This window comes from Solanum stenotomum, chromosome 10 (genome assembly GCF_019186545.1).
Source record: "Solanum stenotomum isolate F172 chromosome 10, ASM1918654v1, whole genome shotgun sequence".
NCBI classification, from domain to species: domain Eukaryota; kingdom Viridiplantae; phylum Streptophyta; class Magnoliopsida; order Solanales; family Solanaceae; genus Solanum; species Solanum stenotomum.
Genome location: NC_064291.1, coordinates 570,129 through 594,947, shown reverse-complemented (window position 1 = coordinate 594,947; position 24,819 = coordinate 570,129). Strand labels below are relative to the sequence as shown.

The window sequence follows — 24,819 nt, the reverse complement described above, 5'->3', positions numbered from 1 at the left end:
TCTTGAACTTTCTTCTCCTTTCTCCTCTTTTCTCTTTTCTCCAATCCCTAGCGTGAATTTTCAATTGACTAAACTGATCTAATTCTGATTAGACCCCAAATAAACTCCTAAAAACGAATTAAAATAATTGGGAGACCCCAATAAACTCCTAAAAACGAATTAAAATAATTGGGTAAGGAAAAGACTAAAACACCCTTCCAAAATCCGGATTAGACTTTCCTTAATCGAACAGCCCAACTTCAAATGGGCATATCTTACTGGGAATCACACAAACTTGACGGCGTTGGAAAGTAATTTTCTAATAAATGTGATTTATATACAAAATATGAAATCAAGATTTTTTTTATTAAGAAAATTAATAATAACTTATCACTCTGTCATAACCCTTAGGGCGAAAGGAGACGACTATTTCTCATTGATTGATATTTTCTAAGTGTATTAAGTTTCTTTCTTTCTTTTGATTTGTAGGTCAAGAAATTAGAAAAACTTTAATCTATTGTACTGTGAACTTTCAATTTTTTTTTTCTTTTAGCAACTCTTGTATTGTTGCAATCTTGAGGTTATATTTTCATACTTTTATTTATATTGATGTTTTGACACTTTTATTTTTGAAATGCCATACTGAAAGTGGATATTTTTTAATAAATAATTATTGATTTTGATATTTTTTTATTTATTATCATTTATAGTCATACATATCAATACTATGATAAATCTGCAATATGCATTAACAGGGAATTGTGTATGCAATATATATGTATTATAACTATTTTAAAATATATTATGCTTGTTTGGTAAGAAATCGACACATTATATTAAAATGTGTGATAAATGTTATCCATTAATGAAACTTGTATTATATGTGTTTTATAAATTGTTCTCTGTAATATGTATTAAAACTGTATTATAAATATATTAAAAGTGATCAAGTGAAAAAATATATTATTGCTATAAATAGTAATTTTTTTTTTAATATAGTATATTTACGTAAGTTTCCGCAAGTTAACAACACTACATTGTATTGTCATAGTTGTTCAATATTAGATAGGCCCTCGTAATATCATAAGACACAAAAACAGACGATGGAAGAGAAAGGTAAAATATAAAGTGCAATCATATTATTATAAAAAAATCTACTATTACATAACAATATCATAAGATAAATTATGAAATTAGCCACAATGATAATTTAAAAACATGATACCAAAAAACTATGCGTTTTCTAGGCGGATTTACAATATAATTAAACGTATTGATTCACGAATTTTCTAAATTTATTCAAAAGAAATACATTAGAAAATATCTAAGAATATTTGATTGTGAATTTAATTATCATTACATATTAATTTAAAATTATTGTAGAAATTCTTAAACTTCAAATTCTCGATTCGTCTCGATATGAACCTTAATTTTCTTTTTGAGAATGTTAATGTGGTAACCATTTGGAAATTGTAAACCTGGAGTTCGTACTATATCTCCTCCTTTAATTGTTTCCCACCTGTCAAATATTTAAGAAACATCATGAATTATTTTTACAGGTATAGTATTTGATTAAAATACAAATTATTTACAGTATTATTATTGTGATATCATGAGTGAAATACTTACTATATACTAGAGTTAGTTTTGAAAAAATATCTAACTTTCAGAAAAAAAATATATTTTAAATTTCATAAATTTGAAATTCAAACATTCTTATATGAAGTTTAGATAAAAATAATTGAACTTCAGGCATAAATAATTGAATGATTGAATTTCAGTTATATGTGTCAAAAATTCAGTGTTCATGCAAAAATGTCTAGCTTTCAACCATATAAAACTATAGACACCGTATATTTGAAGTTAGATTTTTTCGATATTAACTTCACATCCCATCTTAAGTTAGATTTTACCGATATTAATTTAGAATACCGTATATCTAATTTTAAACCGAATAAATATACAAAAGTTTATGAACTTACTTGTACTTAGTCACAAAGCAATGGAGAAAGACGGCCATTTGCACCTTAGTGAAGTCTGTACCAACACAAAATCTCATACCACCTCCAAAAGCCATAAAATTTCTTGATGCTCCATTTATCTCTATTCCCTATTAGTAATTTCAACATTTCATTATAAGATAGTAAAATAATTAATCGTTAAAAACACATTTGAAGTTTCATTTTTTACTAGATTTCTATCTGAACTATCAGGTGTTTTGTGTTTCCAATTTGAACTATCACTAACTGTAATTTTGAAGTCAAGTTAGAAAGACACTACAACAAATTCGATTATCAGGGACAAATAATTTCGTCATTTATAAATCATATTTCGTCACTAAAATTCTTGTGAGACGAAAAATAATTCGTCACTCAGTTGTCACTAAATGTGTGTCTCTAAAAGTATACAAAAGACGATTTAGTGCTTCGTCTCTAAAAATATTATATTAACTACAAAAAGAAAAATCGTCCCCAAATGCTTAAACATTTGTGACAAATTCATTTGTCGTAAAAAGTATATTTTTTGTAGATAATAGTATGTTTTGTCACTAAAAAGGTTATTACTACCAACAAAATTATATCGTCGCTAATGACTATATTTTATATACCAAAAATTATTTTGTTATTAAATGTATTAATTAGGGACAATTTTATGATTATAAAAAAGATTAACTTTCCTATTATCCTCCCCCCACCCCCCACCCCCATCTCAAATTTATTTTAAACTCCTCCCTAGGAGCTCCCACATCATGTTTTCTTGGTGATTCGAACTCACAACCTTAAGGTTGGAAGTGAGGAGTGCTTACCATTAGATCAACTCTCTCTTGTCTCCCATTTTTAATTTTTTTTCTACTTCATTCACTTCTTTCAAATTTAACTTTTGTAGATATAATATATTATATGATTATTTATACACATACACAAGTGCATGAAATTTACCACCCACAATTCATTCAAATGTAGATTATATTTTAATTAAACTGTATATTTTTAACATATCTTTAAATATATTCAGTACGATTCTGTTATTTTATTCAGTTATTTTTATAAATTTTAAAAATTATATAGTACAATTATAAATTTAAATAAAATTAAACTTTCAATTTTATTTAAAAAATTGAATAATCGGTTCAATTCGGTCAGTAAATCAATTGTTTTGTAAAAAAAAAAAAACATTGATATCCATAACTATATATAGTACTTCATCATAATATATTTGAAATCCTAGGTTGTTCGTTTCTTTCATTTGTGCTTTCATTTTTTTAGTTTATTTCGATTTTCACACTGATGGAAAAGTTAATAGAAATTCATGAAATATTTCGCACCTTTGCAAAGTCTAAGTTTGTAAGTCGATGTTATCTCTGTATAGTTGATCTATGTGCATTTGTGGAATTATTATTAAATAACTACATATTTTTAGACAGAAGCAGATAGATCAACTTAGTCTATGCAGTTTACCAATCACAAATCAATAGACACACACAAAAATTAGCACCAAGACTTGAGAAATTATTTTTTCTATCGTCTTTATCGATGAAAGTGTATCAAATAAAAAACAAAAGTGTTAAACCAACAAATATTAGTGATCTAGTGGCAGAATCGTACCCCACTCATGATACTTATAACCTGGATTGTATTTTTGAAATGATGCATAATTGTGTAATTTAAGAAAATTCATGAATTGAACTTTTTCATTTTTACAAAATGGACCTAATTCGTTGGTTTTAATATTTTCCCTCACCAATTAACGAAAGGACTCTGTCTATTTCTTATGAAGCACTTATATTATTCTTTTTGTAAGTTGTCACTTGTAATTATGAACAATTGTAGCAAAAAAATTGTATTTAGCTATGAATTTTTTTCGTAGCAAATAGTTGAATTATTCACTACAAATTTAAGTCGTCGCTATTTAACACCTTACATATTTTGTGACAATTTTTTTGTTGTCAATAAATCACAGATTGTTTAGAGACAATAAAATCTTTGTCACCAATTATTTATACTATTAGTGACGAAAAATAAATATCATAATTAAAGTTAAATTCTTATAGCTAAAACTTATAATATTTAACTACGAATTCTAATTTGTCGATATTGTAACAACAGATTTTTTTAGATGAAATTTTTTTGGGAAAAAAAATCAATAAATTTTAAGACAAAAAATAATTTGTCATGAATTAGATACATTATTAGTGACGAAATAATGTGTCACCGATAACTTTAAATTCGTGACTAACACTACTTAACAAATGCCGCCAATTAATTTTTTGGTGGGTAACTTTAGTAGACGAAACTTTACTACGGTTTTTTTTGTTTTGTCACTAAAAGTATGTGTCTCATATATTTAAGCACGAAAAGAAAATTTTGTCACTAAAAGCGAACAATTAGTGACGAATTTGATGGCGTAACTAATAATTTTGTAGCTATATATCATATTTGTTGTAGTGAGAGTATTTAAAAATTAAAATTGTGTTTGGACATATATTTTTGCTGGAATTATGTGATTATTATTATTTTTTTAACTTGAAAAGCTCATTTCCAAATTTAGATTGAAAACTCAAAATAATGTATAACTAAATAGTTTTTTTTTGAAAAGAGATACTTGATAAAAAGAATAAAGAAAAATTATATTCAAATGCGATTATAATATAATTTTTCGACGAAGAACTTACCTCCCATCTCCATGGATTGAATTGAAGTGGATCTTCATATTTGGCAGGATTTAAGTGCACAGCTGGAGGGCTTACTATAACTGCCCAACCAGCTGGAATGGTATATTCTGCATCATAAATAATTATTATATTATTTTATTTTATATTTTTGCTGATAGTAAATGATCTTTTATATATAATTAGTGTGATTTAACATGTTATAAATAATTATTTCCTTTAGGTTTTTTGTTATTAATTCTAATCAATCATGTGTCATTTCATTATTGAAAATCCTTGTGAACTTAAATAATAAAAGTGATTTTTGTGAGGAAAAAAAGAGAGGAAATGTGATTATGCTAGCTTATTTCAGTCTAAGTAACTTTTGTGCGAGTAAATGATTTGCCTATTTATTAAATTAATTTATTTTAATCGAACTAAGTTTACAGTTCAACCCGTCTATTTGACACTCTATGTCACACCCCAAAACCGGATGTGATGGCACGTGCCCAAACCCCACCGAACACGTCAGCCTAACACCCAAAAACCTGACGATACGGAATTAATAAAACAAGAATAAGATAGAAAGATAAGCAGAAGTCTTTAAATAAACTCAACATAACCCCAGAATTGGTTGTCACATGTACAAACCTCTAATACAGAATCTGAATAAAATATACAAGTCTCATAGTAAAGTTCTAGAATAGAACAAAACCGTAAATATAGATAACTTGAGGGCACGTCTGGAATGAACCGCTACCTCTCAAGTAAGTCTGGAAGCTCTAATCTGAAGATGAGTAATAAGCCGGATATGATAGAGCTGTCAACCTACACAACTATGTAGAAGCAAGGGTGAGTACCAAAAGCAATAGGTACTCGCAAGTAACACTAAACTAAGCTAAACTAACAGCTACAAACAACTCCTTTCAATCCCAACCGAACCACCGAAACTTCATTCTAACAGCGAACCAACAACCTATACTACACAATTCATAATCAACAGATATATCCAACAGTGTCTCAACATCAACCTCATATCCTCATGTAAGAGCAAATAGATCATATATCACATGAAGAGGGGCAAATAGGTAAAATCCACACACCACAGACAAAGATGAAGTCAAATGCGATGCAAATGCAATAATGATGTCATGTAGTCGTGATGCATGTCTGTCCTAAGATACACATCTGTTGACGTAATCAGACCGCGCTGAATACTCAAATCAGAACCCATGGGGGCCACACATGGACTATGTATCACCGCCGGAACCAGATCCCATCGGCATCCAAATCGCTAGCCGGAGCTAGTCCATCTCATATATCTCTAGCCGGAGCTAGTCTCAACTGTGTCTCATATCCATCCATCCTCATAGCATTGTCTCAGAACTCATGCAACAGATAGTTCACACATGGGATGAATAATGAATATGCACATGTCATCAATCACAATCATATCACGATCACATCATAGTATTACACATTATCTGTCTCAATCACAACCATATCACGATCACATCATAATATTACACATCATCTGTCTCAATCACAACCATATCACGACCACATCATAGTATTACACATCGTCTGTCTCAATCACAACCATATCACGACCACATCATAGTATTACACATCATCTGTCTCAACATCAATGTCTGTATCAATCTTAGCCTACTCATGCTCTTCTATCCCCTCAATATCAGTTATCACATGATTTATTCACAACAAATAAAACTCATCCTCAATCCCCATTACTCCCCAACACAATTATGAAAGTAGTCATGTGTAGTCTAAGAGTTTAACAAAGTTTAGAAGTCACTTGCCTCAATACACTTCAACTAGTAACTCAAATTTGAGTTTTACCCTTCCGAGCACGCTCCAAATCACCACAATCTATTCATAAATGGAATCTCACAATCAATACGAATCTAACAACACCAATATCGTGAAATTTGGAGAAAAGGGTAAAATGGTCAAAAAAATCTCGTTCCGTAAAATATTCTCGAAATCTGGAAATTTTTAGTGAAAAATGTTCCCCAAGAAATTTAGAATCCAATAGTGAAAATCGTTTCGAAAAAGGAGTTGAAATGAGTTCACAAACTCAAATTTTCTATTAAATTCGGATTAGACAAAAAACCCCAAATTTTACAGTTGAGATCTCAAATTTTGATGTTAAAATCCATAAATAATCGATGGAAATCAAAGATATAAGTTGGAAATAACTTACCCAATGAATTCCTTGTGAAAATTCACTTGAAATCACCTATTTTCGAGCTCTCAAAGTCTAAAAATGGAGAAATGGGTATTTTTCAAGTTGGGGGAAAATGATTACTGTTTTTTTGACTTAAAAAGGACTGCTATTGCAGCTGAAACACAACAATAACACCAAAGTTTAAGTCCCCGTTGGACCCTCGGGATTCGTTCGGAATCTCGTGCACACAAACTAAATATGTACCCCCACTAAACTCGACGTTCCGGACTCAATGGAACCGTCGGAATTTGAATTCGAGGACTCCTAGACCCGAAATTCAATAAGATGCCAAGAAACTAGTTTAACGCCAAAAAAATTCGAAACTCAAACGGAGCGTCTAAAAATTCAATCAAGACTCATTCTTGACTTAGAATCGCCTCCCGAAACCAACGGTACTCTCGGAATTTCAATCTGAGCCTCAGAACCTCATACGTTGACCAAAGTCAACTCTTTATCAAAATTTCACAACTTTAGCAACTTAGGACCTCAATTCTTCGTTTCAACTCCAAATTCGACTCCGTAACTTCACACAGACCCGTTTCGACATTCTAAAATTGCCAGAATAGACGGAAATCCGGTCCGAGTCCCGAAACTCCAAATGACTCGAAAAAAGCACTTTTTAACCAACTTTAACTCATAAAAACTCAACTTCTCAAAAACTCAACTTTTTACCAACTTTTCCTCAAACCAACTTTACAACCACAAAACATGGGACTCGGGGCAACTACCGAAAGGGCAAAATAGTCATTTCCACAAAAAATTATCAAAATGACCTTTCGGGTCATTACACTCTATGTAAATGTGGTAAATGAATTGTAATTACAAACTTTTGAAGTTGATGTCTTTGAGTGCTTTTCTGAAAATCACAGGAGCAATATTTGCCAATCTAACTGTTTCATTGATAAACTGCATTTTCCAATGAAATTAATTAATTTATGATAATTCAAAATTAATTTGTGATAATTTAACAATATTATAATTTAGATTAAATACCTGAAATGTGAACTTCATTGATTTATACTCTTTCCATGTAAGTCCATAAGATGCATTTTCCCTTCTTCTAATTATTGCCACATGTTCCTCCTAAAGGCATTTGAGGATTGTTTGATTATGGTTTTGGGACAATTATTTTTAATGTATATTATAGAGATAATGGTTAAAACACATTCATGTATTATTATTTTCTTATAAATTTTGTATATGAATTATTAAGTATCTGTACTTTCCATCTGAATTATCACCAATTACTATTTATTGAAACACACTTTGAAGATGACAAAACCAAGTGTTCAAATATATCACTAAATGGCGCATGACAACTATTTTACCCCTATAAAAATTTGTGTCCACATGCCAGCTGACTCATTAATTTTGAAACGTATTTTGATAAATATTTGTTAATAGTTCAAATACGAAATTCGCAAAAAAAGTGATACTGTAACTTATGAGGAATGCTATGTACCATTACATTATGCATGATATAATGTGCAATATTAATATGTGTATTAGCAATATTATGGGGATTAGCTATTTAAAGACATAAAGAAAAATTAATCTCTCTCTATATATATAACTCGAAAAAATAAATAGTAAATTTGGTCCGCCACATATTTATGTACAAATTTGGATTCAAAACAGTTACTAACACTTGATGTCACAGTTATAAAATTAAAAATTGAGAAAATTCAAATTCCGAATCAGGCTCCTTCCAATAAATAATACCAAATGACATTTTTTTTGGAAGTAAATGTATATGTTGTTCAATTGATGAAGAAGATGAGTTTCACTTACTGTTAATTCTTTCAAAGCCTTTGGATATTCATGAAGAAATTTAATAGCCAAAGTTATAGCCAAAGAGGTTGTCTCAAAGCTAGCAAAGAGCAACAAAAACATCAAATCCAAAGCTATTGCCTCAGTGAGAATTGTGTCTTTACTTTGAAGTTCTTCTAATACATAATCAAAGAAGTCACTTTGTTCTTTTCTTGGTTGTGATTTCTTTTCCTCTAGCATTCTCTTGAGCATCTTCAATATTTTCTTTCTTCCCTGATGAACACCTTCTAGAGTTAGTTAAATCATGACTTTGTATAAATTTAGTCAAATATTGTTATAACGATATTTCTGATCTATAATTTTGAATGTTATAACAAAATACTGTTACAGAGAACATATAATATAACATATTATAAAAAAAATTGTTTCTAAAGAAAATTGATCATTATAGTGAAATGATCTTCTAGAGACTAGGGGATGGTCAAACTATGCAATAACATTTGTGAGAATATAAAAGTTTCTCATTAACAATAAAATAGGAAGTATTGTTATAAGGTTATAAACATATCATTCTTTTGAAGCGTATACTAAAGATCTAGTAAGAAAATAGTGTCATATAAATTGAAATAGATGGATTAATATTGCTTGTTATGAAGTTTGGTTTACTTTTTTTTACTAAAAAATAACCTGATTAACAAGAGGGAGTTACTCGGGTGGTAAGTATTCTCCATTTTCAATTCTAAGATTATGAGTTTGAGTTACCAACAGAGCAAAAAGATAGGAGCTTTTGGGGGAGGGGGAGGGGGAGGGGTAAAAAAATGATATAAAAAAGTAACCTCAAGATATAAACATTTTGACATCATTAGTGCATAAAACGTAAACTTCGATAAATATAGAATTTAACTTATAAATACTTATAATGTAATGAACTTTTACACGATCATTTTACTTTTAATTTGTTATAGTAAGTGATCTATTTTATTTTCCAGGTTACTGATCCACTTTTTATCAGAGATTTATTATGATATTGTTGGTGCATAGAAATTAAACTCAAAATACCTGTAAGCACTTGTAATAGGCAGTTCCAGGAAAATATAGAGGGAAAGATATTAATCCCTTTATAAAAGCTACAAAATTCTCAGACACATTTTCTGTTGAGTTCTCAGAATCAAAACTAATAAGTTTCTTTCCAGTTATATCAAATATCATCTGCAAAAAAAAGATTATATATATTTAATTAAATTCAAATATAATATGAAAAAAACATACAACCTCTTTGAGATATACATTACGAAGCTAGATAAAATAAAATTCATTATTATTATTATTATTATTATTATTATTATTATTATTATTATTATTAGTATCTTACTATCATAGTGAATTTCCATGTAACAAAATACGTAAAAGTCGAGTGATCATCTGTGAAATTACCTTCGCCGATGCCTCCTTCATCTCAACACTTGTTTGTCCTGACCATCTCTTCAAGTTATTATTCACAATTTTTTCAACCTCAGGCAACATATTTTTCAAACTTTCAGGGCCAAAAAGATTTAGCACCATGTTTTTCAAGTACTTGTACATAAAACCATGTAATGATCCAACATTTTGCCTTCCAAAAATCTCTGTGAAAGTATATGGATACCAACTTTGAAACATTTTTCCCTCTTGTTGGAAGATAAAGTAATTAAAATCAGGATCTGTGGATACTATTACTGGATGTCCCACCAAACTAGTTCGAAATATCGATCCATACCTGATTCAGAATTTAGATATTTTGAGTTTCGAGTTGAGAGATCAATAAAAACATATATATGGATCTCTTTTTTTTTCTATTTTCCTTTAGTTCTTTTGGTTACGTGAATAATTTGATCACGCACTATGTACAAAATAAATTATATAGCTAAGTACGAACGGTTTTTTCCGCCCTACATTTATGTCCACCCTATAAATTTGATACCATCTCCTACAATGAAACTAATAACCCAACCCTGTTTGAGATATTTTTTAATAATATCTAGTCTTATTCTTATTTTTTTAATGCTTGATTGGTTTGGTTTTCCCGTCAAGATTGAAAAATAGATACATGACATGTGTTTATATATAGACCTCAATTACTTAATCATTATAAGTTGAACTAATTTGATATAAACATTCGATACAAATCAACTTAAATAAAATCATAAGTGACATACACTAATATTAAATTTGTTAATTACCTTTGCATCCTCTCCTTCACAAAAGGAGGAATATCAAATGATGTATTTGGTGCAAAGAATTGAATAGTCTCACCAAGTAATGGCCAACCCATTGAACCTGGTGGGAGTTTTCCATTGTTTTTAGGGTATCTCAAGTAATGTATAATGACAATAACAAGTAAGGATCCAATAATATAAATACCAAGTGACAACATTTTCTTTGTAATATATTGTGTGTAAATTAAAGAGATGAAAATGTGGTGGTTTATAATTAGAGAAAATGGGAGACTATAAATAGGCAGTGGAATGATGTACTATTAATTTATCTTTAGTTTAAAAATAATAATTAGACACATGTCTTTTAACTTGGTTTCAGATGACATTTATGTCCTCCAACATTGAATAAGTACAAGTAGACTCTTAAACTTGTATAAAGTTTAATAAATAGACACATGCATCATATGTGGTGTCCTACATGACATGCTACATGTATTATGTGACGTAAGACATGTGTGTCTATTTGTTAAGTTTTATACAAGTTTAATCGCCTACTTGTACATACCCAAAGTTGAAAGACATAGATGACAGTTGAAACCAAGTTAAAAGGCACATTTATATACCCTTCGGAGTGGCTCCGTGATTTGGACTTGGAACTTCCATGTTGGAGGTCTGAAGGTCGAAACCCCTTGCCAGCAAAAGTAAGGGGTTTGCCTTCTGGGTTGAGCTCGTCATACCGGGCTTGCTAGTGTGGGTTAAGTCTCCAATGTTGTTTGCGAGTTATTATATAGGATTGAGGGTCTTACCTTATGCGCTCCCAAAGAATAGCAGTTGCAAATTCCCAAATCATAAAAAAAAAACACATTTATATATATTATGTGATAAGAAAAAATAAGTTAAGATGTTCAAAATTTGTTAGCAAATTTTCTTGTATTTGACTTTTATTATTAAGAGAATTTTAAGGTGAAATGGATGGACTCCACGTGTCCTAGTTGTTCTTTTAAATAAAATCCATAATTACCCCTATCCACCCACCCCCACCCCACCCCACAGCCTTTGAATATGATTTAAAATTACTCTAGGGTTGGAGCACCGTGAAGAGTTTAAAGGGCAAAAATGGAACTTTTCAAAAATCACCACGGTAACTCAATTTAAAATAGTGTAGGGACTAATAATGATACTGTTATAGCTAACTTACATACACTTCGATTATTCTATTGGGTGCTTATTATCTCTTATCCATATATTTAATTTATAGAGGCCTACCCTGCTAAAGATTAGCTGTGAGGAAAAAAGCTATCAATCTATAGATGGCTGGGGTATCCATGATTTTTTGAAAATACATCGAATGAATCGATAAAATTTAACTTTTTTTTCCTTTTGTGTTTGTGATATTTAATTCAAATATATACATAAAAAAATTAGCATTTTCTCGAAGAATCCTATTGATTATTGATGCTATACTTTCTTTTCTTTTTCTTTTAGTAAAAAAAAAAATGGTGCTCAATAAACATATAGTACTACTATTTGTCTATACTTTATTTGTTATTAAAGCTTGCTATTGTTTTACATAAGAAACGAGACATTCTAATAATAATGTTACTCTTATAAGACATATTGAAAATAATTGAATTGTACAAATATGGACTAAACTAATTAATATAGTGTTACAAAAATATTTTATATTATGATACACGAAATATATATTTTCTCTCAATAGACAAAAATCGTTATTTTTCCTTTAAAGTTAGGTTTCTACACCACTCAGAATGAGTAGTGGGCAGAAATGATTGAGCAATAAGAGTAATTGCTATTAGCAGACCACACACTATCAAATAGGGCACGTTTACTCACTTCAGAATAACTTTATATTAAATGTTTGTACTTTATATATCTGAAGTTTATATACATATGACCAAAGTTTATAAATTATTTTCCTAAAGTTCAGGCATATATAATTAAAGTTCAATTCTTTTGTCCGAATTTCTACATGTGGTTGATATCGGTCATTTTTATCTGAAATTTGTACACATACATATATATAAAGTTCTATCATTTTTACTTAAACTTAAGGTAAAAATATGTTAACTTCAGGTAAATATAATTTTAAATATAATCAATGGATAAAATTAGCTAATGTAGAATACTACTCTTATTAATTATTCTTTATAATGGTACACCAACAATAATATACCTATTGTAATTTTACAAGGTAGAATCTGAAATAAGTACGGTGTACACATATCTTACTCTTGTGTTATGGAGGTAGATAGGTTAATTTTAAAAAAAACTACAGACTTAAATAACGCAAATTAAAAAACGTACATAAAGAAATAATATAATTACTCTTTAAAATGGTAATTTTAAATAATTACAAAATATAACGAGATTATGAAATTTTATAGCCTTTACATACCCTTTACATACAAGTGGTCTTCCTTATAATTGATCACACATACATACAATATACATTTACATCCTAATACTGTACCTACTTTTACCAAATTTGTTTTTAATCTTTCTATAATTTTCTTGATTATTAAGAAGATAATAATAATAATAAGTTTTTAAATTTATTAAGAGTTATGATTTTATATAACATATTGAATAAAATTTTGAAAATTTATTTTTTATAATAAGATTATCTAATTTGAACTATATATTTAGCCCAAAGCCAATCTAACTTTATGATATGCTAAATTAAATAAATGAAAATAGACTGAATTGATAAATAAACTTATCAATTTTGACAGATTAGGTTGGTCATATGTAATATTAGTAGTGCAGATTGTAGATTTCTAGTTTTGGTTAATTATTTCTGCCTAATTATTCTATCTCGAATTAATATTATTGTTATTGCCATTTTTTTTTGTCAATTTATGCCAAATCAGCCTAATTATTAATGGACGGAAATAATTGGGTTAAAATAGATTGAGCCAATTTTGGTTAATTATTTCTGCCTAATTATTCTACCTCGAATTAATATTGTTGGTATTGCCATTTTTGTCAATTTATGCTGGATCAACCTAATTTTTGATGAACTGAAATAAATTTGGTTAAAATAGATTCAGCCAATAATCTATATAAGTTACATTAATTAGCATAATCTAAAGTGACTTTTCTTTCTTCTTAAGGAATTGGGACCATTTGGTTAGGATTAAATTCTTGCCTATTCATACTTCTTTTAATTTATTATTAGTAATCATCTTAATATTTATTTTTTATTTTTAAAAACCGTATAGTATAATGTATAAAAAAGTGTATCAATTTTGTATAATTATGTATAAAATATGGAGTACAGTATAGGGATTCTAACGTAATTATATATGTGACAAAAAAAATTCAATAGAATCAATATATATATATATATATATAAAATAAATAGTTATGTGTATCATTATTGTATAATCATGATATATGATGTATAATTATGTATCAAAGATGTATATACATACATATATTCCATTAATACAATATTTACACATTGCAGGCTATTTTTTTTTTCTTCAATTTCAACCAATTCAAATTTTCTCTAAATAGTAAGATTGGGCATAAAATATCGAAAACAAATTACTGAATTGAACCGAAGTTTTTGGTTATTTGGTATATATTTGGTAATTCGATATTTGGTATGGTTTTCGGGAGTAAAATTTTAGAATTATGGTATTCAATTTTGAGACATCAGTACCATTTGGTATTCAATATTTCCCGAATACCAAATTATTTACTTAATGAAGGTCATATATCAACATATCAATTACTCATTAGTTCAAGTCCAAAGAGAAAGTTAAAGAATAAGCATGAATGATCAGAATACATGCCTTTTAGTTGTATCAATTTGCTTTTCTTGATGTCTTCTTACTTGTTGATCTTCTATTATATCGTGTGTATACATAAAAAAAATAGAATTGATTGTAGAAATAGTATTAACTTTGTAATACAATTGGCTATAACTTCAATACGGTATAACCGAATACCGTACCAAATCGAAGTTTAATTTACCATTTTTCGAAATACCAAATAGAAATTTTAAAAAAGAGAAAAGACATAAAGTGACCATTAAAGTTGTCCCGTATTTGCATAAAGACAGCTTAACTTTGAAAGTGTAATATCACCCCACAACAGTTTTTAATATCTTTGTAAATGGGCCATTTTGACTCATTCCCTCATCTAGCTTATCGCGCGTGATGCTCAATCCTGTACTATTCGTTCAACCCGACCCGACCCTATTCTTTTCAACCCGATCCAACATATTCTTTTCAAGAAAAGTCTTCTTTGTTCTTTTGTTCTCAACTTTCCCTAAAATCAGAAAATATAGAAAAGTCTTTTCGTTGTGTTTTGGCGTTGATAATCTTGTTGTTGCTGTTTCTTGGTGAAGATTCTTGGTTGGACAAGAAATTGAAGGTCTAACAGGTTAGGGCTCTATATTATATGATAAAGATCGACCTATTATAGTTTCCATTCTTGGTGTTGATAATCTTGTTGTTGCTCTTTTCGATTATTATGATTTTAGGGATTATTACAGTGGAAAGACTGTTGGAATCGACCTATTATAGTTGCCATTGTTAGGATTTTGTGTTATCAACTTAGTGCGACTGTTAGTAATTAGGGTTTTATGTTATCGAGTTAGTGCGACTATTAGTGATTATGTTTTAGGTTAGGGTTTGATGTTATCCACTTAGTTCGAATCTTATTATTTGTCTCTTATACATTTGTAGACTTCAATTTGTTCATTATCAACTTGTTTACAAGTATTTTGTTTTGTTAGTGATGGGCAAAATGTTAGTGCTACTGCTACTGTTAGTGTTTTTTCTAGTTTTGTTAGTTAGTGTTTCTACTACTGTTGTTTGTTATTGATTATGTTTGTTGAGTACAACTTGTTAGAGTTTGTTCTTGAAATGTGTGTTTGAATTGTGTTCGTCATTTTTACATGCTTTTTTAGGATGACTTTTACTCTGATAACTTTAAGATGGTATCATGAGGGTTAATAGAATTTGGTCTCCCATATAAATATATTGGGGGGCATGTGACAGAATTCCTAGATGTAGATGTTGATAGGATGTTTCATTTTGAGTTGAGGGACTACATAAAGGTACTAGGATATATACTAGATTGTGAGTTTTTCATCAAGTGGGATGGGTTATTAGTCCTTGTTGATAATGATAAAGTTATATTTGACCTTTTCAATATGATAAGTGATGGGGATACAGTTGAGGTGTATGTTTTTCATAGGATTAGTGAAGCTAATCAGGCCCCACTTGAATTGGAGTTTGTCCCCAATGTGAGTGATAGTGGGGTAGGTGAGGAATCTTTTAATGAGGCTTCTAACCCTAATAATCATCCTCCTACTTCTACTTTTCCTTCCAACCCTACAACTGGTCCTTCTGAAACTTCCAGCACTCCATTTGAAGATCCTCTTCCTACTGTGTGTCACGATCCAAAATGAGTCGTGAGTGGCACCCACACTTAACCTCCTAAGTGGGCGAACCAAGGAATCCAAACCCCAACATAAACCAATAATTCAACTACGAATAACAACAATAATGCGGAAGCTCAAAACTTATTAAAGTAACCAATCAAATAAACATCTAAAGTCTGACACTTATTATCCCCAAAATCTGAAAGTCATCACATCAAGGAGATCTATTCTTCAAATACTAAGTCTAAGAGTATTAAAGATACCAAAATAAATGAATAAAATAGTTTATGTCTGAAAACTAAGGACATCATGCCATGACCAAGAGAATCCAACACGAGCTGGAATGAATAGCTCACCCTGGAACCTGATGTGCTGGAGACTGGATAGAGCTGAGGGCGAGTCGAAGTCACTGATACACTCGCTGCACTCCATAAAAGAAAACAAGGAAAAATACAAGTAGGCTCAGTACTGGGCAATATGTACTGAGTAGATATCATCGGCTAACCCAAAATAGAAACTAATATGTAATGAATAATAATATAAAATCAACTATGACACTTAGCAGATGGCAAGCAACAAACACATGAACCAGTGTCAACCACACTAAAGTAAGTACGTAATCAATCAACGATATCAATATCACACATGAGGACTCATGCCTCCAAACCAATTATACCGTGTCGAAACTTGACACTCTGATCCAATAATATCATTAATTTATCATTTATTATCACCACTTTTCAATTTATTAACAAATTTCATCAAGCCTTCTTTATTCAAGGCATCACTTTGATAGAGAGGATTCAAGATTATAAATTCCACGGACTCAAGATTTCAGACCAATCACAAACCATACAACCAAGCTACACAATCACACAATCAAGTACATAGAGAACTTCACAATATCATTCAATGTATATCAATTACTATTAAGAGTCTATCTATCAAATAAAATAAATCATAACCTACCTCCACCAAAGAACTGAAGTCAAGCAAGTTATTTCTCCAATACTTTTCCTTTCCTCAATGCCTCCGAACCTTTCCAATCTATCAAATATATATGCATAATTTGTAAGTTAACGAGTCTATAAACACTCATATTATTCTATGTCTAGCCTAGACCCAAAAACTCACCTAATTCTATAATCAATTTCCTAAAGTTCAAACCTTTGTGTAAGTCTTAATTCCTCCCATAAGCATATCTTTAATGGAATTTAAATAATTTGATACACCTAATATTAATAATCTATCTCAATATATCAAAACTTGATTTATTATATGATATCTTACAATCAAACTTCAACCCAACACACAGGCCGTACCTAGAACATCTCATATAGCTTATGATAGATAACTGAATCAATCCAACACACAAACCGTACCTACAACATCTCATATATCTTATGATGGATAATTGAAGGTGATTGTATTCATTAGTAATTCTGATCAAAAGAGGAATTTGGAATTTCCAACAGAAACAACAAGAGGAACGAAGACAAAATTATATGCATGACTTTTCCGATTAGCAATTCATCCTTTCTATCCCTTCTTAACTCATCCTTATTCTAATCAATAGCATCATTAATTCCTTATACAAAGATTCCCTTAGTTACATTGTCAATCCACTATTTCTGTCCAAAATATATCAACCACAATCACGTAATTAGTTAGTTACTTTCCATTAAAATATAATATACACACATATATGAATGCAACACCTCAATTCTCTTACCTCTAACATTATAATAATAATATATATTCTTGCCTAACAGTTTCACCTCCAACCAAACCTAACGCTACTATCTATCACTACTAAAAAACTGCCAAAAAACGACGGACAGAAAAGCGACGCACTGTGTCACTCCAAAAAGCGACGCAATTTTCCACACTGTCTGTCACTTTTTAATGAAAATAATTATTTTTAAAATTATTTTACAAAAAGCGACGGACGGCATCTCTTAGTCCGTCGTTTTTTTGCAGATTTTTACACTAAATATATATATAATTAATAATTATCTATTTAATAGATATAGAGACGCCGTCCGTCGCTTTTTAATAAAAATAATTATTTATAAATTAAAAAATAACCACGTTGTCCATATTTTTTTAATTTATTTTATTTTATTAATTATTTTTAAAAAAAAGCGACGGACGGCATCTCTTAGTCTGTCGCTTTTTGGTCAAAATATCTAGTCAAACATTTTTAAAAAGCGACGGACAGTGTCTCTTAGTCCGTCGCTTTTTAGTCAAAATTTTGGTCAATTTTTTTTAAAAAGCGACAGATAAAGAGACGTTGTCCGTCGCTTTTTTAAAATTATGTTGAACCAAAAAACCGGTTTTCCCCCCATTTTCCCATCTCTCTTTCTCTCTCTTCTCTCTTCTCTCCCTTCTCTCTAAACCAGACGGTTGCGCCGTGCCGCCGCTGCCCCACGCCGCCGTCACCCTTTTCTCCTTGAGCATTAGTCCCGTTGGCGCCGCCACCCGTCGTCCCCACTGCCTCTTTTCCTTAGCTTGTTAAGGTTAGGGTTTAATTTTTTTTGTTCAATTCTTTGATTTGTTATAAATTAGTATATTGTTTTAGTTTGATGAATTGTGTTATTTAATTGTTAATTTGTATATTTGATTATTGTTAGTTAGGTAGAGAATTAGGGATTTTTTATTTTAGGATTTTCTTCTAAATTGGGTTTTTTAAAAAAATATGATTGTGAATTGAGTATTAGAAGATAGAACTAACAAATAATTAGAAGTTAGAAGTTAGATTAGTTGCATTTTCCAACTTTGAAATTCTTGAATTTAGTACGTTTGACGGTTGAAGTTAGAAAAACATTCAATTGTATATGAAAGTTAGATTACTTTGAAGTTAAAGTTGAAATTAGATTAGTTGAATTTTCCAACTTAGAAGTTCTTGAATTTAGTAAGTTTGAAAGTTGAAGTTAGAAAAATTGGGGATTTTTAAATATGATTGTAAATTAAGTATTAGAAGTTAGAACTAACAAATAATTAGAAGCAAGCTAGAAGTTAGAGATTAGTTGAGTTTTTCAATTTGTCATTGTATTTGTGCTTATATGTACTATATTGTTGTTGAAAATTGGGTTACTTGAATTATATTCTTGAACTTAGAAATTCTTGAACTTGGAAATTCTTGAACTTAGAAATTCTAGAAATTAGATATGAACTTGAATTTTTGTTGGATTTTAGAACTTTAATTAGGTCGTGAACTTTAGAAATCTTGAATTATTGTAGGATTTTAGAAATTTAGGTTGTAAACTTTAGAAATCTTGAATTATTGTGGGATTTTAGAACTTTAAGTTGTGAACTTTAGAAGTCTTGAATTATTGTAGGATTTTAGAACTTTAAGTTGTGAACTTTAGAAGTCTTGAATTATTGTAGGATTTTAAACTTTAGGTTGTGAACTTTAGAAATCTTGAATTATTGTATTTAAAACTTTATAAGATTGTAAACGTTAACAATCTTGAATTATTGAAGGATTTTAGAACTTAAAGTTGTGAACTTTAGAGAACTTGAATTTTTGTAGGATTTTAGAACTTTAGGTTGTGAAACGTTAGAAATCTTGAATTATTGTAGAATTTTAGAACTTAAAGTTATGAATTTTAGAAAACTGGAATTTTTGTAGGATTTTAGAACTTTAAGTTGTGAACTTTAGAGAACTTAAATTATTGTGGGATTTTAGAACTTTAGGTTGTGAACTTTAGAAATCTTGAATTATTTTAGAATTTTAGAACTTTAGGTTGTGAACTTTAGAAATCTTGAATTATTGTGAGACTTTAGAACTTTAAGTTGTGAACTTTAGAAATCTTGAATTATTGTATGATTTTAAACTTTAGGTTGTGAACTTTAGAAATCTTGATTTATAGAATTTATGAATTAATTATTAGGTTGAACTTTAGAAATCTTGATAAAATATAGTCTTTATGAACTATTTGTAATTTTGAAACGAATTTTGAAATACTTTATAAGTCTTTAATTACAATTTTTGTATGTTAATTTAAGTTTGTTGTTTTATATTTTGTGTAGCTTCTTTATAATGTTTTGTGTTTGATTGGGGCTGAATTGAATTGAATTGAATTGAATTGCTTTTGCAGGTGGGCAGCAGAAACTGGAAACTGTCAAAAAAATTGCAGAAAAAGCGACGGACAAGGTGGTTTTGTCAGTCGCTTTTCTGGATTTTATTTTTTTTAAAAACCCAGAAAAGCAACGGACAGGGTCCTTTAGTCCGTCGCTTTTTTAATTTTATTTTTTTTAAAACCCAGAAAAGCGACGGACAGGGTCCTTTAGTCCGTCGCTTTTTGGATTTTTCAAATTTTTATTTCTAAAAAAGCGACGGACGGCGTCTCATTGTCCGTCGCTTTTCAAGATTCTAAAAAAATTAAAAATTAATTAAAGCAACGGACTTCGTCTTTTTTTAAAAATAAAATAAAAATAAAAAAAGTGACGGATGGCGTCGCATTCTTCAAAATTTTATTTTATTAAAAAAAAAACAAAAGTGACGCAGACCGTCGCTTTTGGAAAAGCGTCGAGCCAAAAAGCGATGAGATTGACTGCGTCGCTTTTGGCCAAAAAAGCGACGCAGTCCGTCGCTTTTTTCCATCTCTTTTTTGCAGTTTTTGGTAGTGTATTATTCAATCTTAATTATAAAATAGTTTCTAATTGTTATCTATTCACCAAGCTTTAATTATACAGCCACCAAGAGATAATTATATGTAAACCAAATTGAAAGCGTAAATTAGGTTAACTGGATCGACCTTCTCCATTACCGTTTGTGCCCAACCGTCAAGCCCTCTTTTCTTTTAATTAACCACTCAAAATTAGTAAACCCTAATTATTATATGAAGCTACTTATAAAAGCGGTAAAAGTGGTCCATTATTAATTTTAATGTTATTTTTTTTAACAACCAACTAAACTAATTTATTAAAACTAACCCATTAGTTCTATAATTGTAGTTACGAATAGTCCAAAATACCCATTTAAGATCTATCGGAAGAGTATTTTATGCAATAAAAAGCTCTAGTACTCAAAATGACCAAACGGGTCGTTACACTGTGCCTCTACCACCTCCTACTGCTGTGCCTCCACCATCTCCTTCTTCTACTGTGCCTTCACCACTTCCTACTTCTGTGCCTCCACCGTCTCCTTCTTCTACTGTGCCTCCACCATCTCCTACTACTGTGCCTCCACCATTTGCTTCTTCTACTGTGCCTCCACCCTCTCATTCTACTGTGCCTCCTCCACCTTCATCTGATCCTATAATAGATAATGATCCAACTGATGATGAAGTGGAAGATGAATCAGGATCTGAAGGGGATACTAATGAAGATACTGAGGTTGATAGTGATGTCCATCAAGAGTATATAGATATAAGGGCAAGCAAGAGGCATTTCAAAAGGTCACAAAGGAGAAGTAGAGGTATGTCACGACCCAACCCACCGGGCCGTGCGGGCACCTACTCTAACATCTAAGGAGGAGAACCCTCATATACTAATAGTTAAAACATGCGGAAAAATTAAAGAAAAACGGAGATAAAAGAAATAACCAGGTTTCATAAAAAAGAATTTTTAAACAATTTCGGTTAAGACTTGTAAAGTTATTAACACTCCCAAGGATCTAGTCTAAATAAGTACAAGAGCTACTAAGAGTACAAACTGGACATAATAAGTAAAAGACACAGCTCCCACCATGCGGAATGAAAAGTAGAAACTGCTGGAGAATTCTTCATCTTCACCTAAAAAAACATCACCGACCTGCATCCAGACTATGTCAAAAAGACATAGCAAGAGTAGTATCAGTACAAACAACACGTACTGGTAGGCATCATCGGTCAACCCGACTCCCACCATATAACATAAGATAACAACTAGTACGATCATGAATTAAAACCACTCGCTTGTCCACCTTCCCTCTCTCAAGTTACCGATTATGTCAAGTGCATATAGTTCTTTGTTCATACTTATTCACATTAGGTGTGATCAACAGGTTTCGTTCACATACATGCACGATTTACAATGACGCAACAACAATTATACCACCCTCAATTACAGAAACACAACCATCACCACCGAACTACTTAACCACATATATCATGTAAACATTAATTCAACCATACCTAACCCCAGATCATCATCTAAAGATTCTTCCTAGGACTCAACCATAATTCGTNGTTTAAGTCCCCGTTGGACCCTCGGGATTCGTTCGGAATCTCGTGCACACAAACTAAATATGTACCCCCACTAAACTCGACGTTCCGGACTCAATGGAACCGTCGGAATTTGAATTCGAGGACTCCTAGACCCGAAATTCAATAAGATGCCAAGAAACTAGTTTAACGCCAAAAAAATTCGAAACTCAAACGGAGCGTCTAAAAATTCAATCAAGACTCATTCTTGACTTAGAATCGCCTCCCGAAACCAACGGTACTCTCGGAATTTCAATCTGAGCCTCAGAACCTCATACGTTGACCAAAGTCAACTCTTTATCAAAATTTCACAACTTTAGCAACTTAGGACCTCAATTCTTCGTTTCAACTCCAAATTCGACTCCGTAACTTCACACAGACCCGTTTCGACATTCTAAAATTGCCAGAATAGACGGAAATCCGGTCCGAGTCCCGAAACTCCAAATGACTCGAAAAAAGCACTTTTTAACCAACTTTAACTCATAAAAACTCAACTTCTCAAAAACTCAACTTTTTACCAACTTTTCCTCAAACCAACTTTACAACCACAAAACATGGGACTCGGGGCAACTACCGAAAGGGCAAAATAGTCATTTCCACAAAAAATTATCAAAATGACCTTTCGGGTCATTACACTCTATGTAAATGTGGTAAATGAATTGTAATTACAAACTTTTGAAGTTGATGTCTTTGAGTGCTTTTCTGAAAATCACAGGAGCAATATTTGCCAATCTAACTGTTTCATTGATAAACTGCATTTTCCAATGAAATTAATTAATTTATGATAATTCAAAATTAATTTGTGATAATTTAACAATATTATAATTTAGATTAAATACCTGAAATGTGAACTTCATTGATTTATACTCTTTCCATGTAAGTCCATAAGATGCATTTTCCCTTCTTCTAATTATTGCCACATGTTCCTCCTAAAGGCATTTGAGGATTGTTTGATTATGGTTTTGGGACAATTATTTTTAATGTATATTATAGAGATAATGGTTAAAACACATTCATGTATTATTATTTTCTTATAAATTTTGTATATGAATTATTAAGTATCTGTACTTTCCATCTGAATTATCACCAATTACTATTTATTGAAACACACTTTGAAGATGACAAAACCAAGTGTTCAAATATATCACTAAATGGCGCATGACAACTATTTTACCCCTATAAAAATTTGTGTCCACATGCCAGCTGACTCATTAATTTTGAAACGTATTTTGATAAATATTTGTTAATAGTTCAAATACGAAATTCGCAAAAAAAGTGATACTGTAACTTATGAGGAATGCTATGTACCATTACATTATGCATGATATAATGTGCAATATTAATATGTGTATTAGCAATATTATGGGGATTAGCTATTTAAAGACATAAAGAAAAATTAATCTCTCTCTCTCTCTCTCTCTATATATATATATATATATATATAACTCGAAAAAATAAATAGTAAATTTGGTCCGCAACATATTTATGTACAAATTTGGATTCAAAACACAGTTACTAACACTTGATGTCACTATTATAAAATTAAAAATTGAAAAAATTCATATTCCGAATCAGGCTCCTTCCAATAAATAATACCAAATGACCCTTTTTTTGGAAGTAAATGTATATGTTGTTCAATTGATGAAGAAGATGAGTTTCACTTATTGTTAATTCTTTCAAAGCCTTTGGATATTCATGAAGAAATTTAATAGCCAAAGTTATAGCCAAAGAGGTTGTCTCAAAACTAGCAAAGAGCAACAGAAACATCAAATCCAAAGCTATTGCCTCAGTGAGAATTGTGTCTTTACTTTGAAGTTCTTCTAATACATAATCAAAGAAGTCACTTTGTTCTTTTCTTGGTTGTGATTTCTTTTCCTCTAGCATTCTCTTGAGCATCTTCAATATTTTCTTTCTTCCCTGATGAACACCTACTAGAGTTAGTTCAATCACGACTTTGTATAAATTTAGTCAAACATTGTTATAACGATATTTCTGGTCTATATTTTTGAATGTTATAACAAAATACTGTTACAGAGAACATATAATATAACATATTATAAAAAAAATTGTTTCTAAAGAAAATTGATCATTATAGTGAAATGATCTTCTAGAGACTAGGGGATGGTCAAACTATGCAATAACATTTGTGAGGATATAAAAGTTTCTCATTAACAATAAAATAGGAAGTATTGTTATAAGGTTATAAACATATCATTCTTTTGAAGCGTATACTAAAGATCTAGTAAGATAATAGTGCCATATAAATTGAAATAGATGGATTAATATTGCTTGTTATAAAGTTTGGTTTACTTTTTTTTACTAAAAATAACTTGATTAACAAGAGGGAGTTACTCGGGTGGTAAGTATTC

General features: G+C 30.4%; 1 protein-coding gene and 1 pseudogene across 1 annotated transcript; both read right to left on the bottom strand.

The window, feature by feature from the left end:
- The window catches only part of LOC125878351 (cytochrome P450 87A3-like), a 41,583-nt pseudogene that overhangs the window by 15,111 nt on the left and 1,653 nt on the right, over nt 1-24,819 (bottom strand).
- LOC125878302 (cytochrome P450 87A3-like) lies at nt 1,369-11,058 on the bottom strand. The gene is made up of 9 exons (XM_049559523.1): nt 10,865-11,058; nt 10,080-10,401; nt 9,705-9,854; nt 8,667-8,918; nt 7,869-7,958; nt 7,703-7,781; nt 4,652-4,758; nt 1,962-2,089; nt 1,369-1,498 (listed from the first exon to the last, which is right to left on the bottom strand). The coding sequence occupies exons 1-9, from the start codon at nt 11,056-11,058 to the stop codon at nt 1,369-1,371; spliced, it is 1,452 nt and encodes a 483-aa protein (XP_049415480.1).

Coding starts and splice junctions, on each gene's coding strand:
- LOC125878302 (XM_049559523.1), bottom strand. CDS start 11,058: ATGTTGTCACTTGGTATTTATATTATTGGATCCTTACTTGTTATTGTC. Junction 10,402..10,864: donor GTGAAGGAGAGGATGCAAAG/GTAATTAACAAA, acceptor ATTCTGAATCAG/GTATGGATCGATATTTCGAA. Junction 7,782..7,868: donor CAATGAAGTTCACATTTCAG/GTATTTAATCTA, acceptor TGGAAAATGCAG/TTTATCAATGAAACAGTTAG.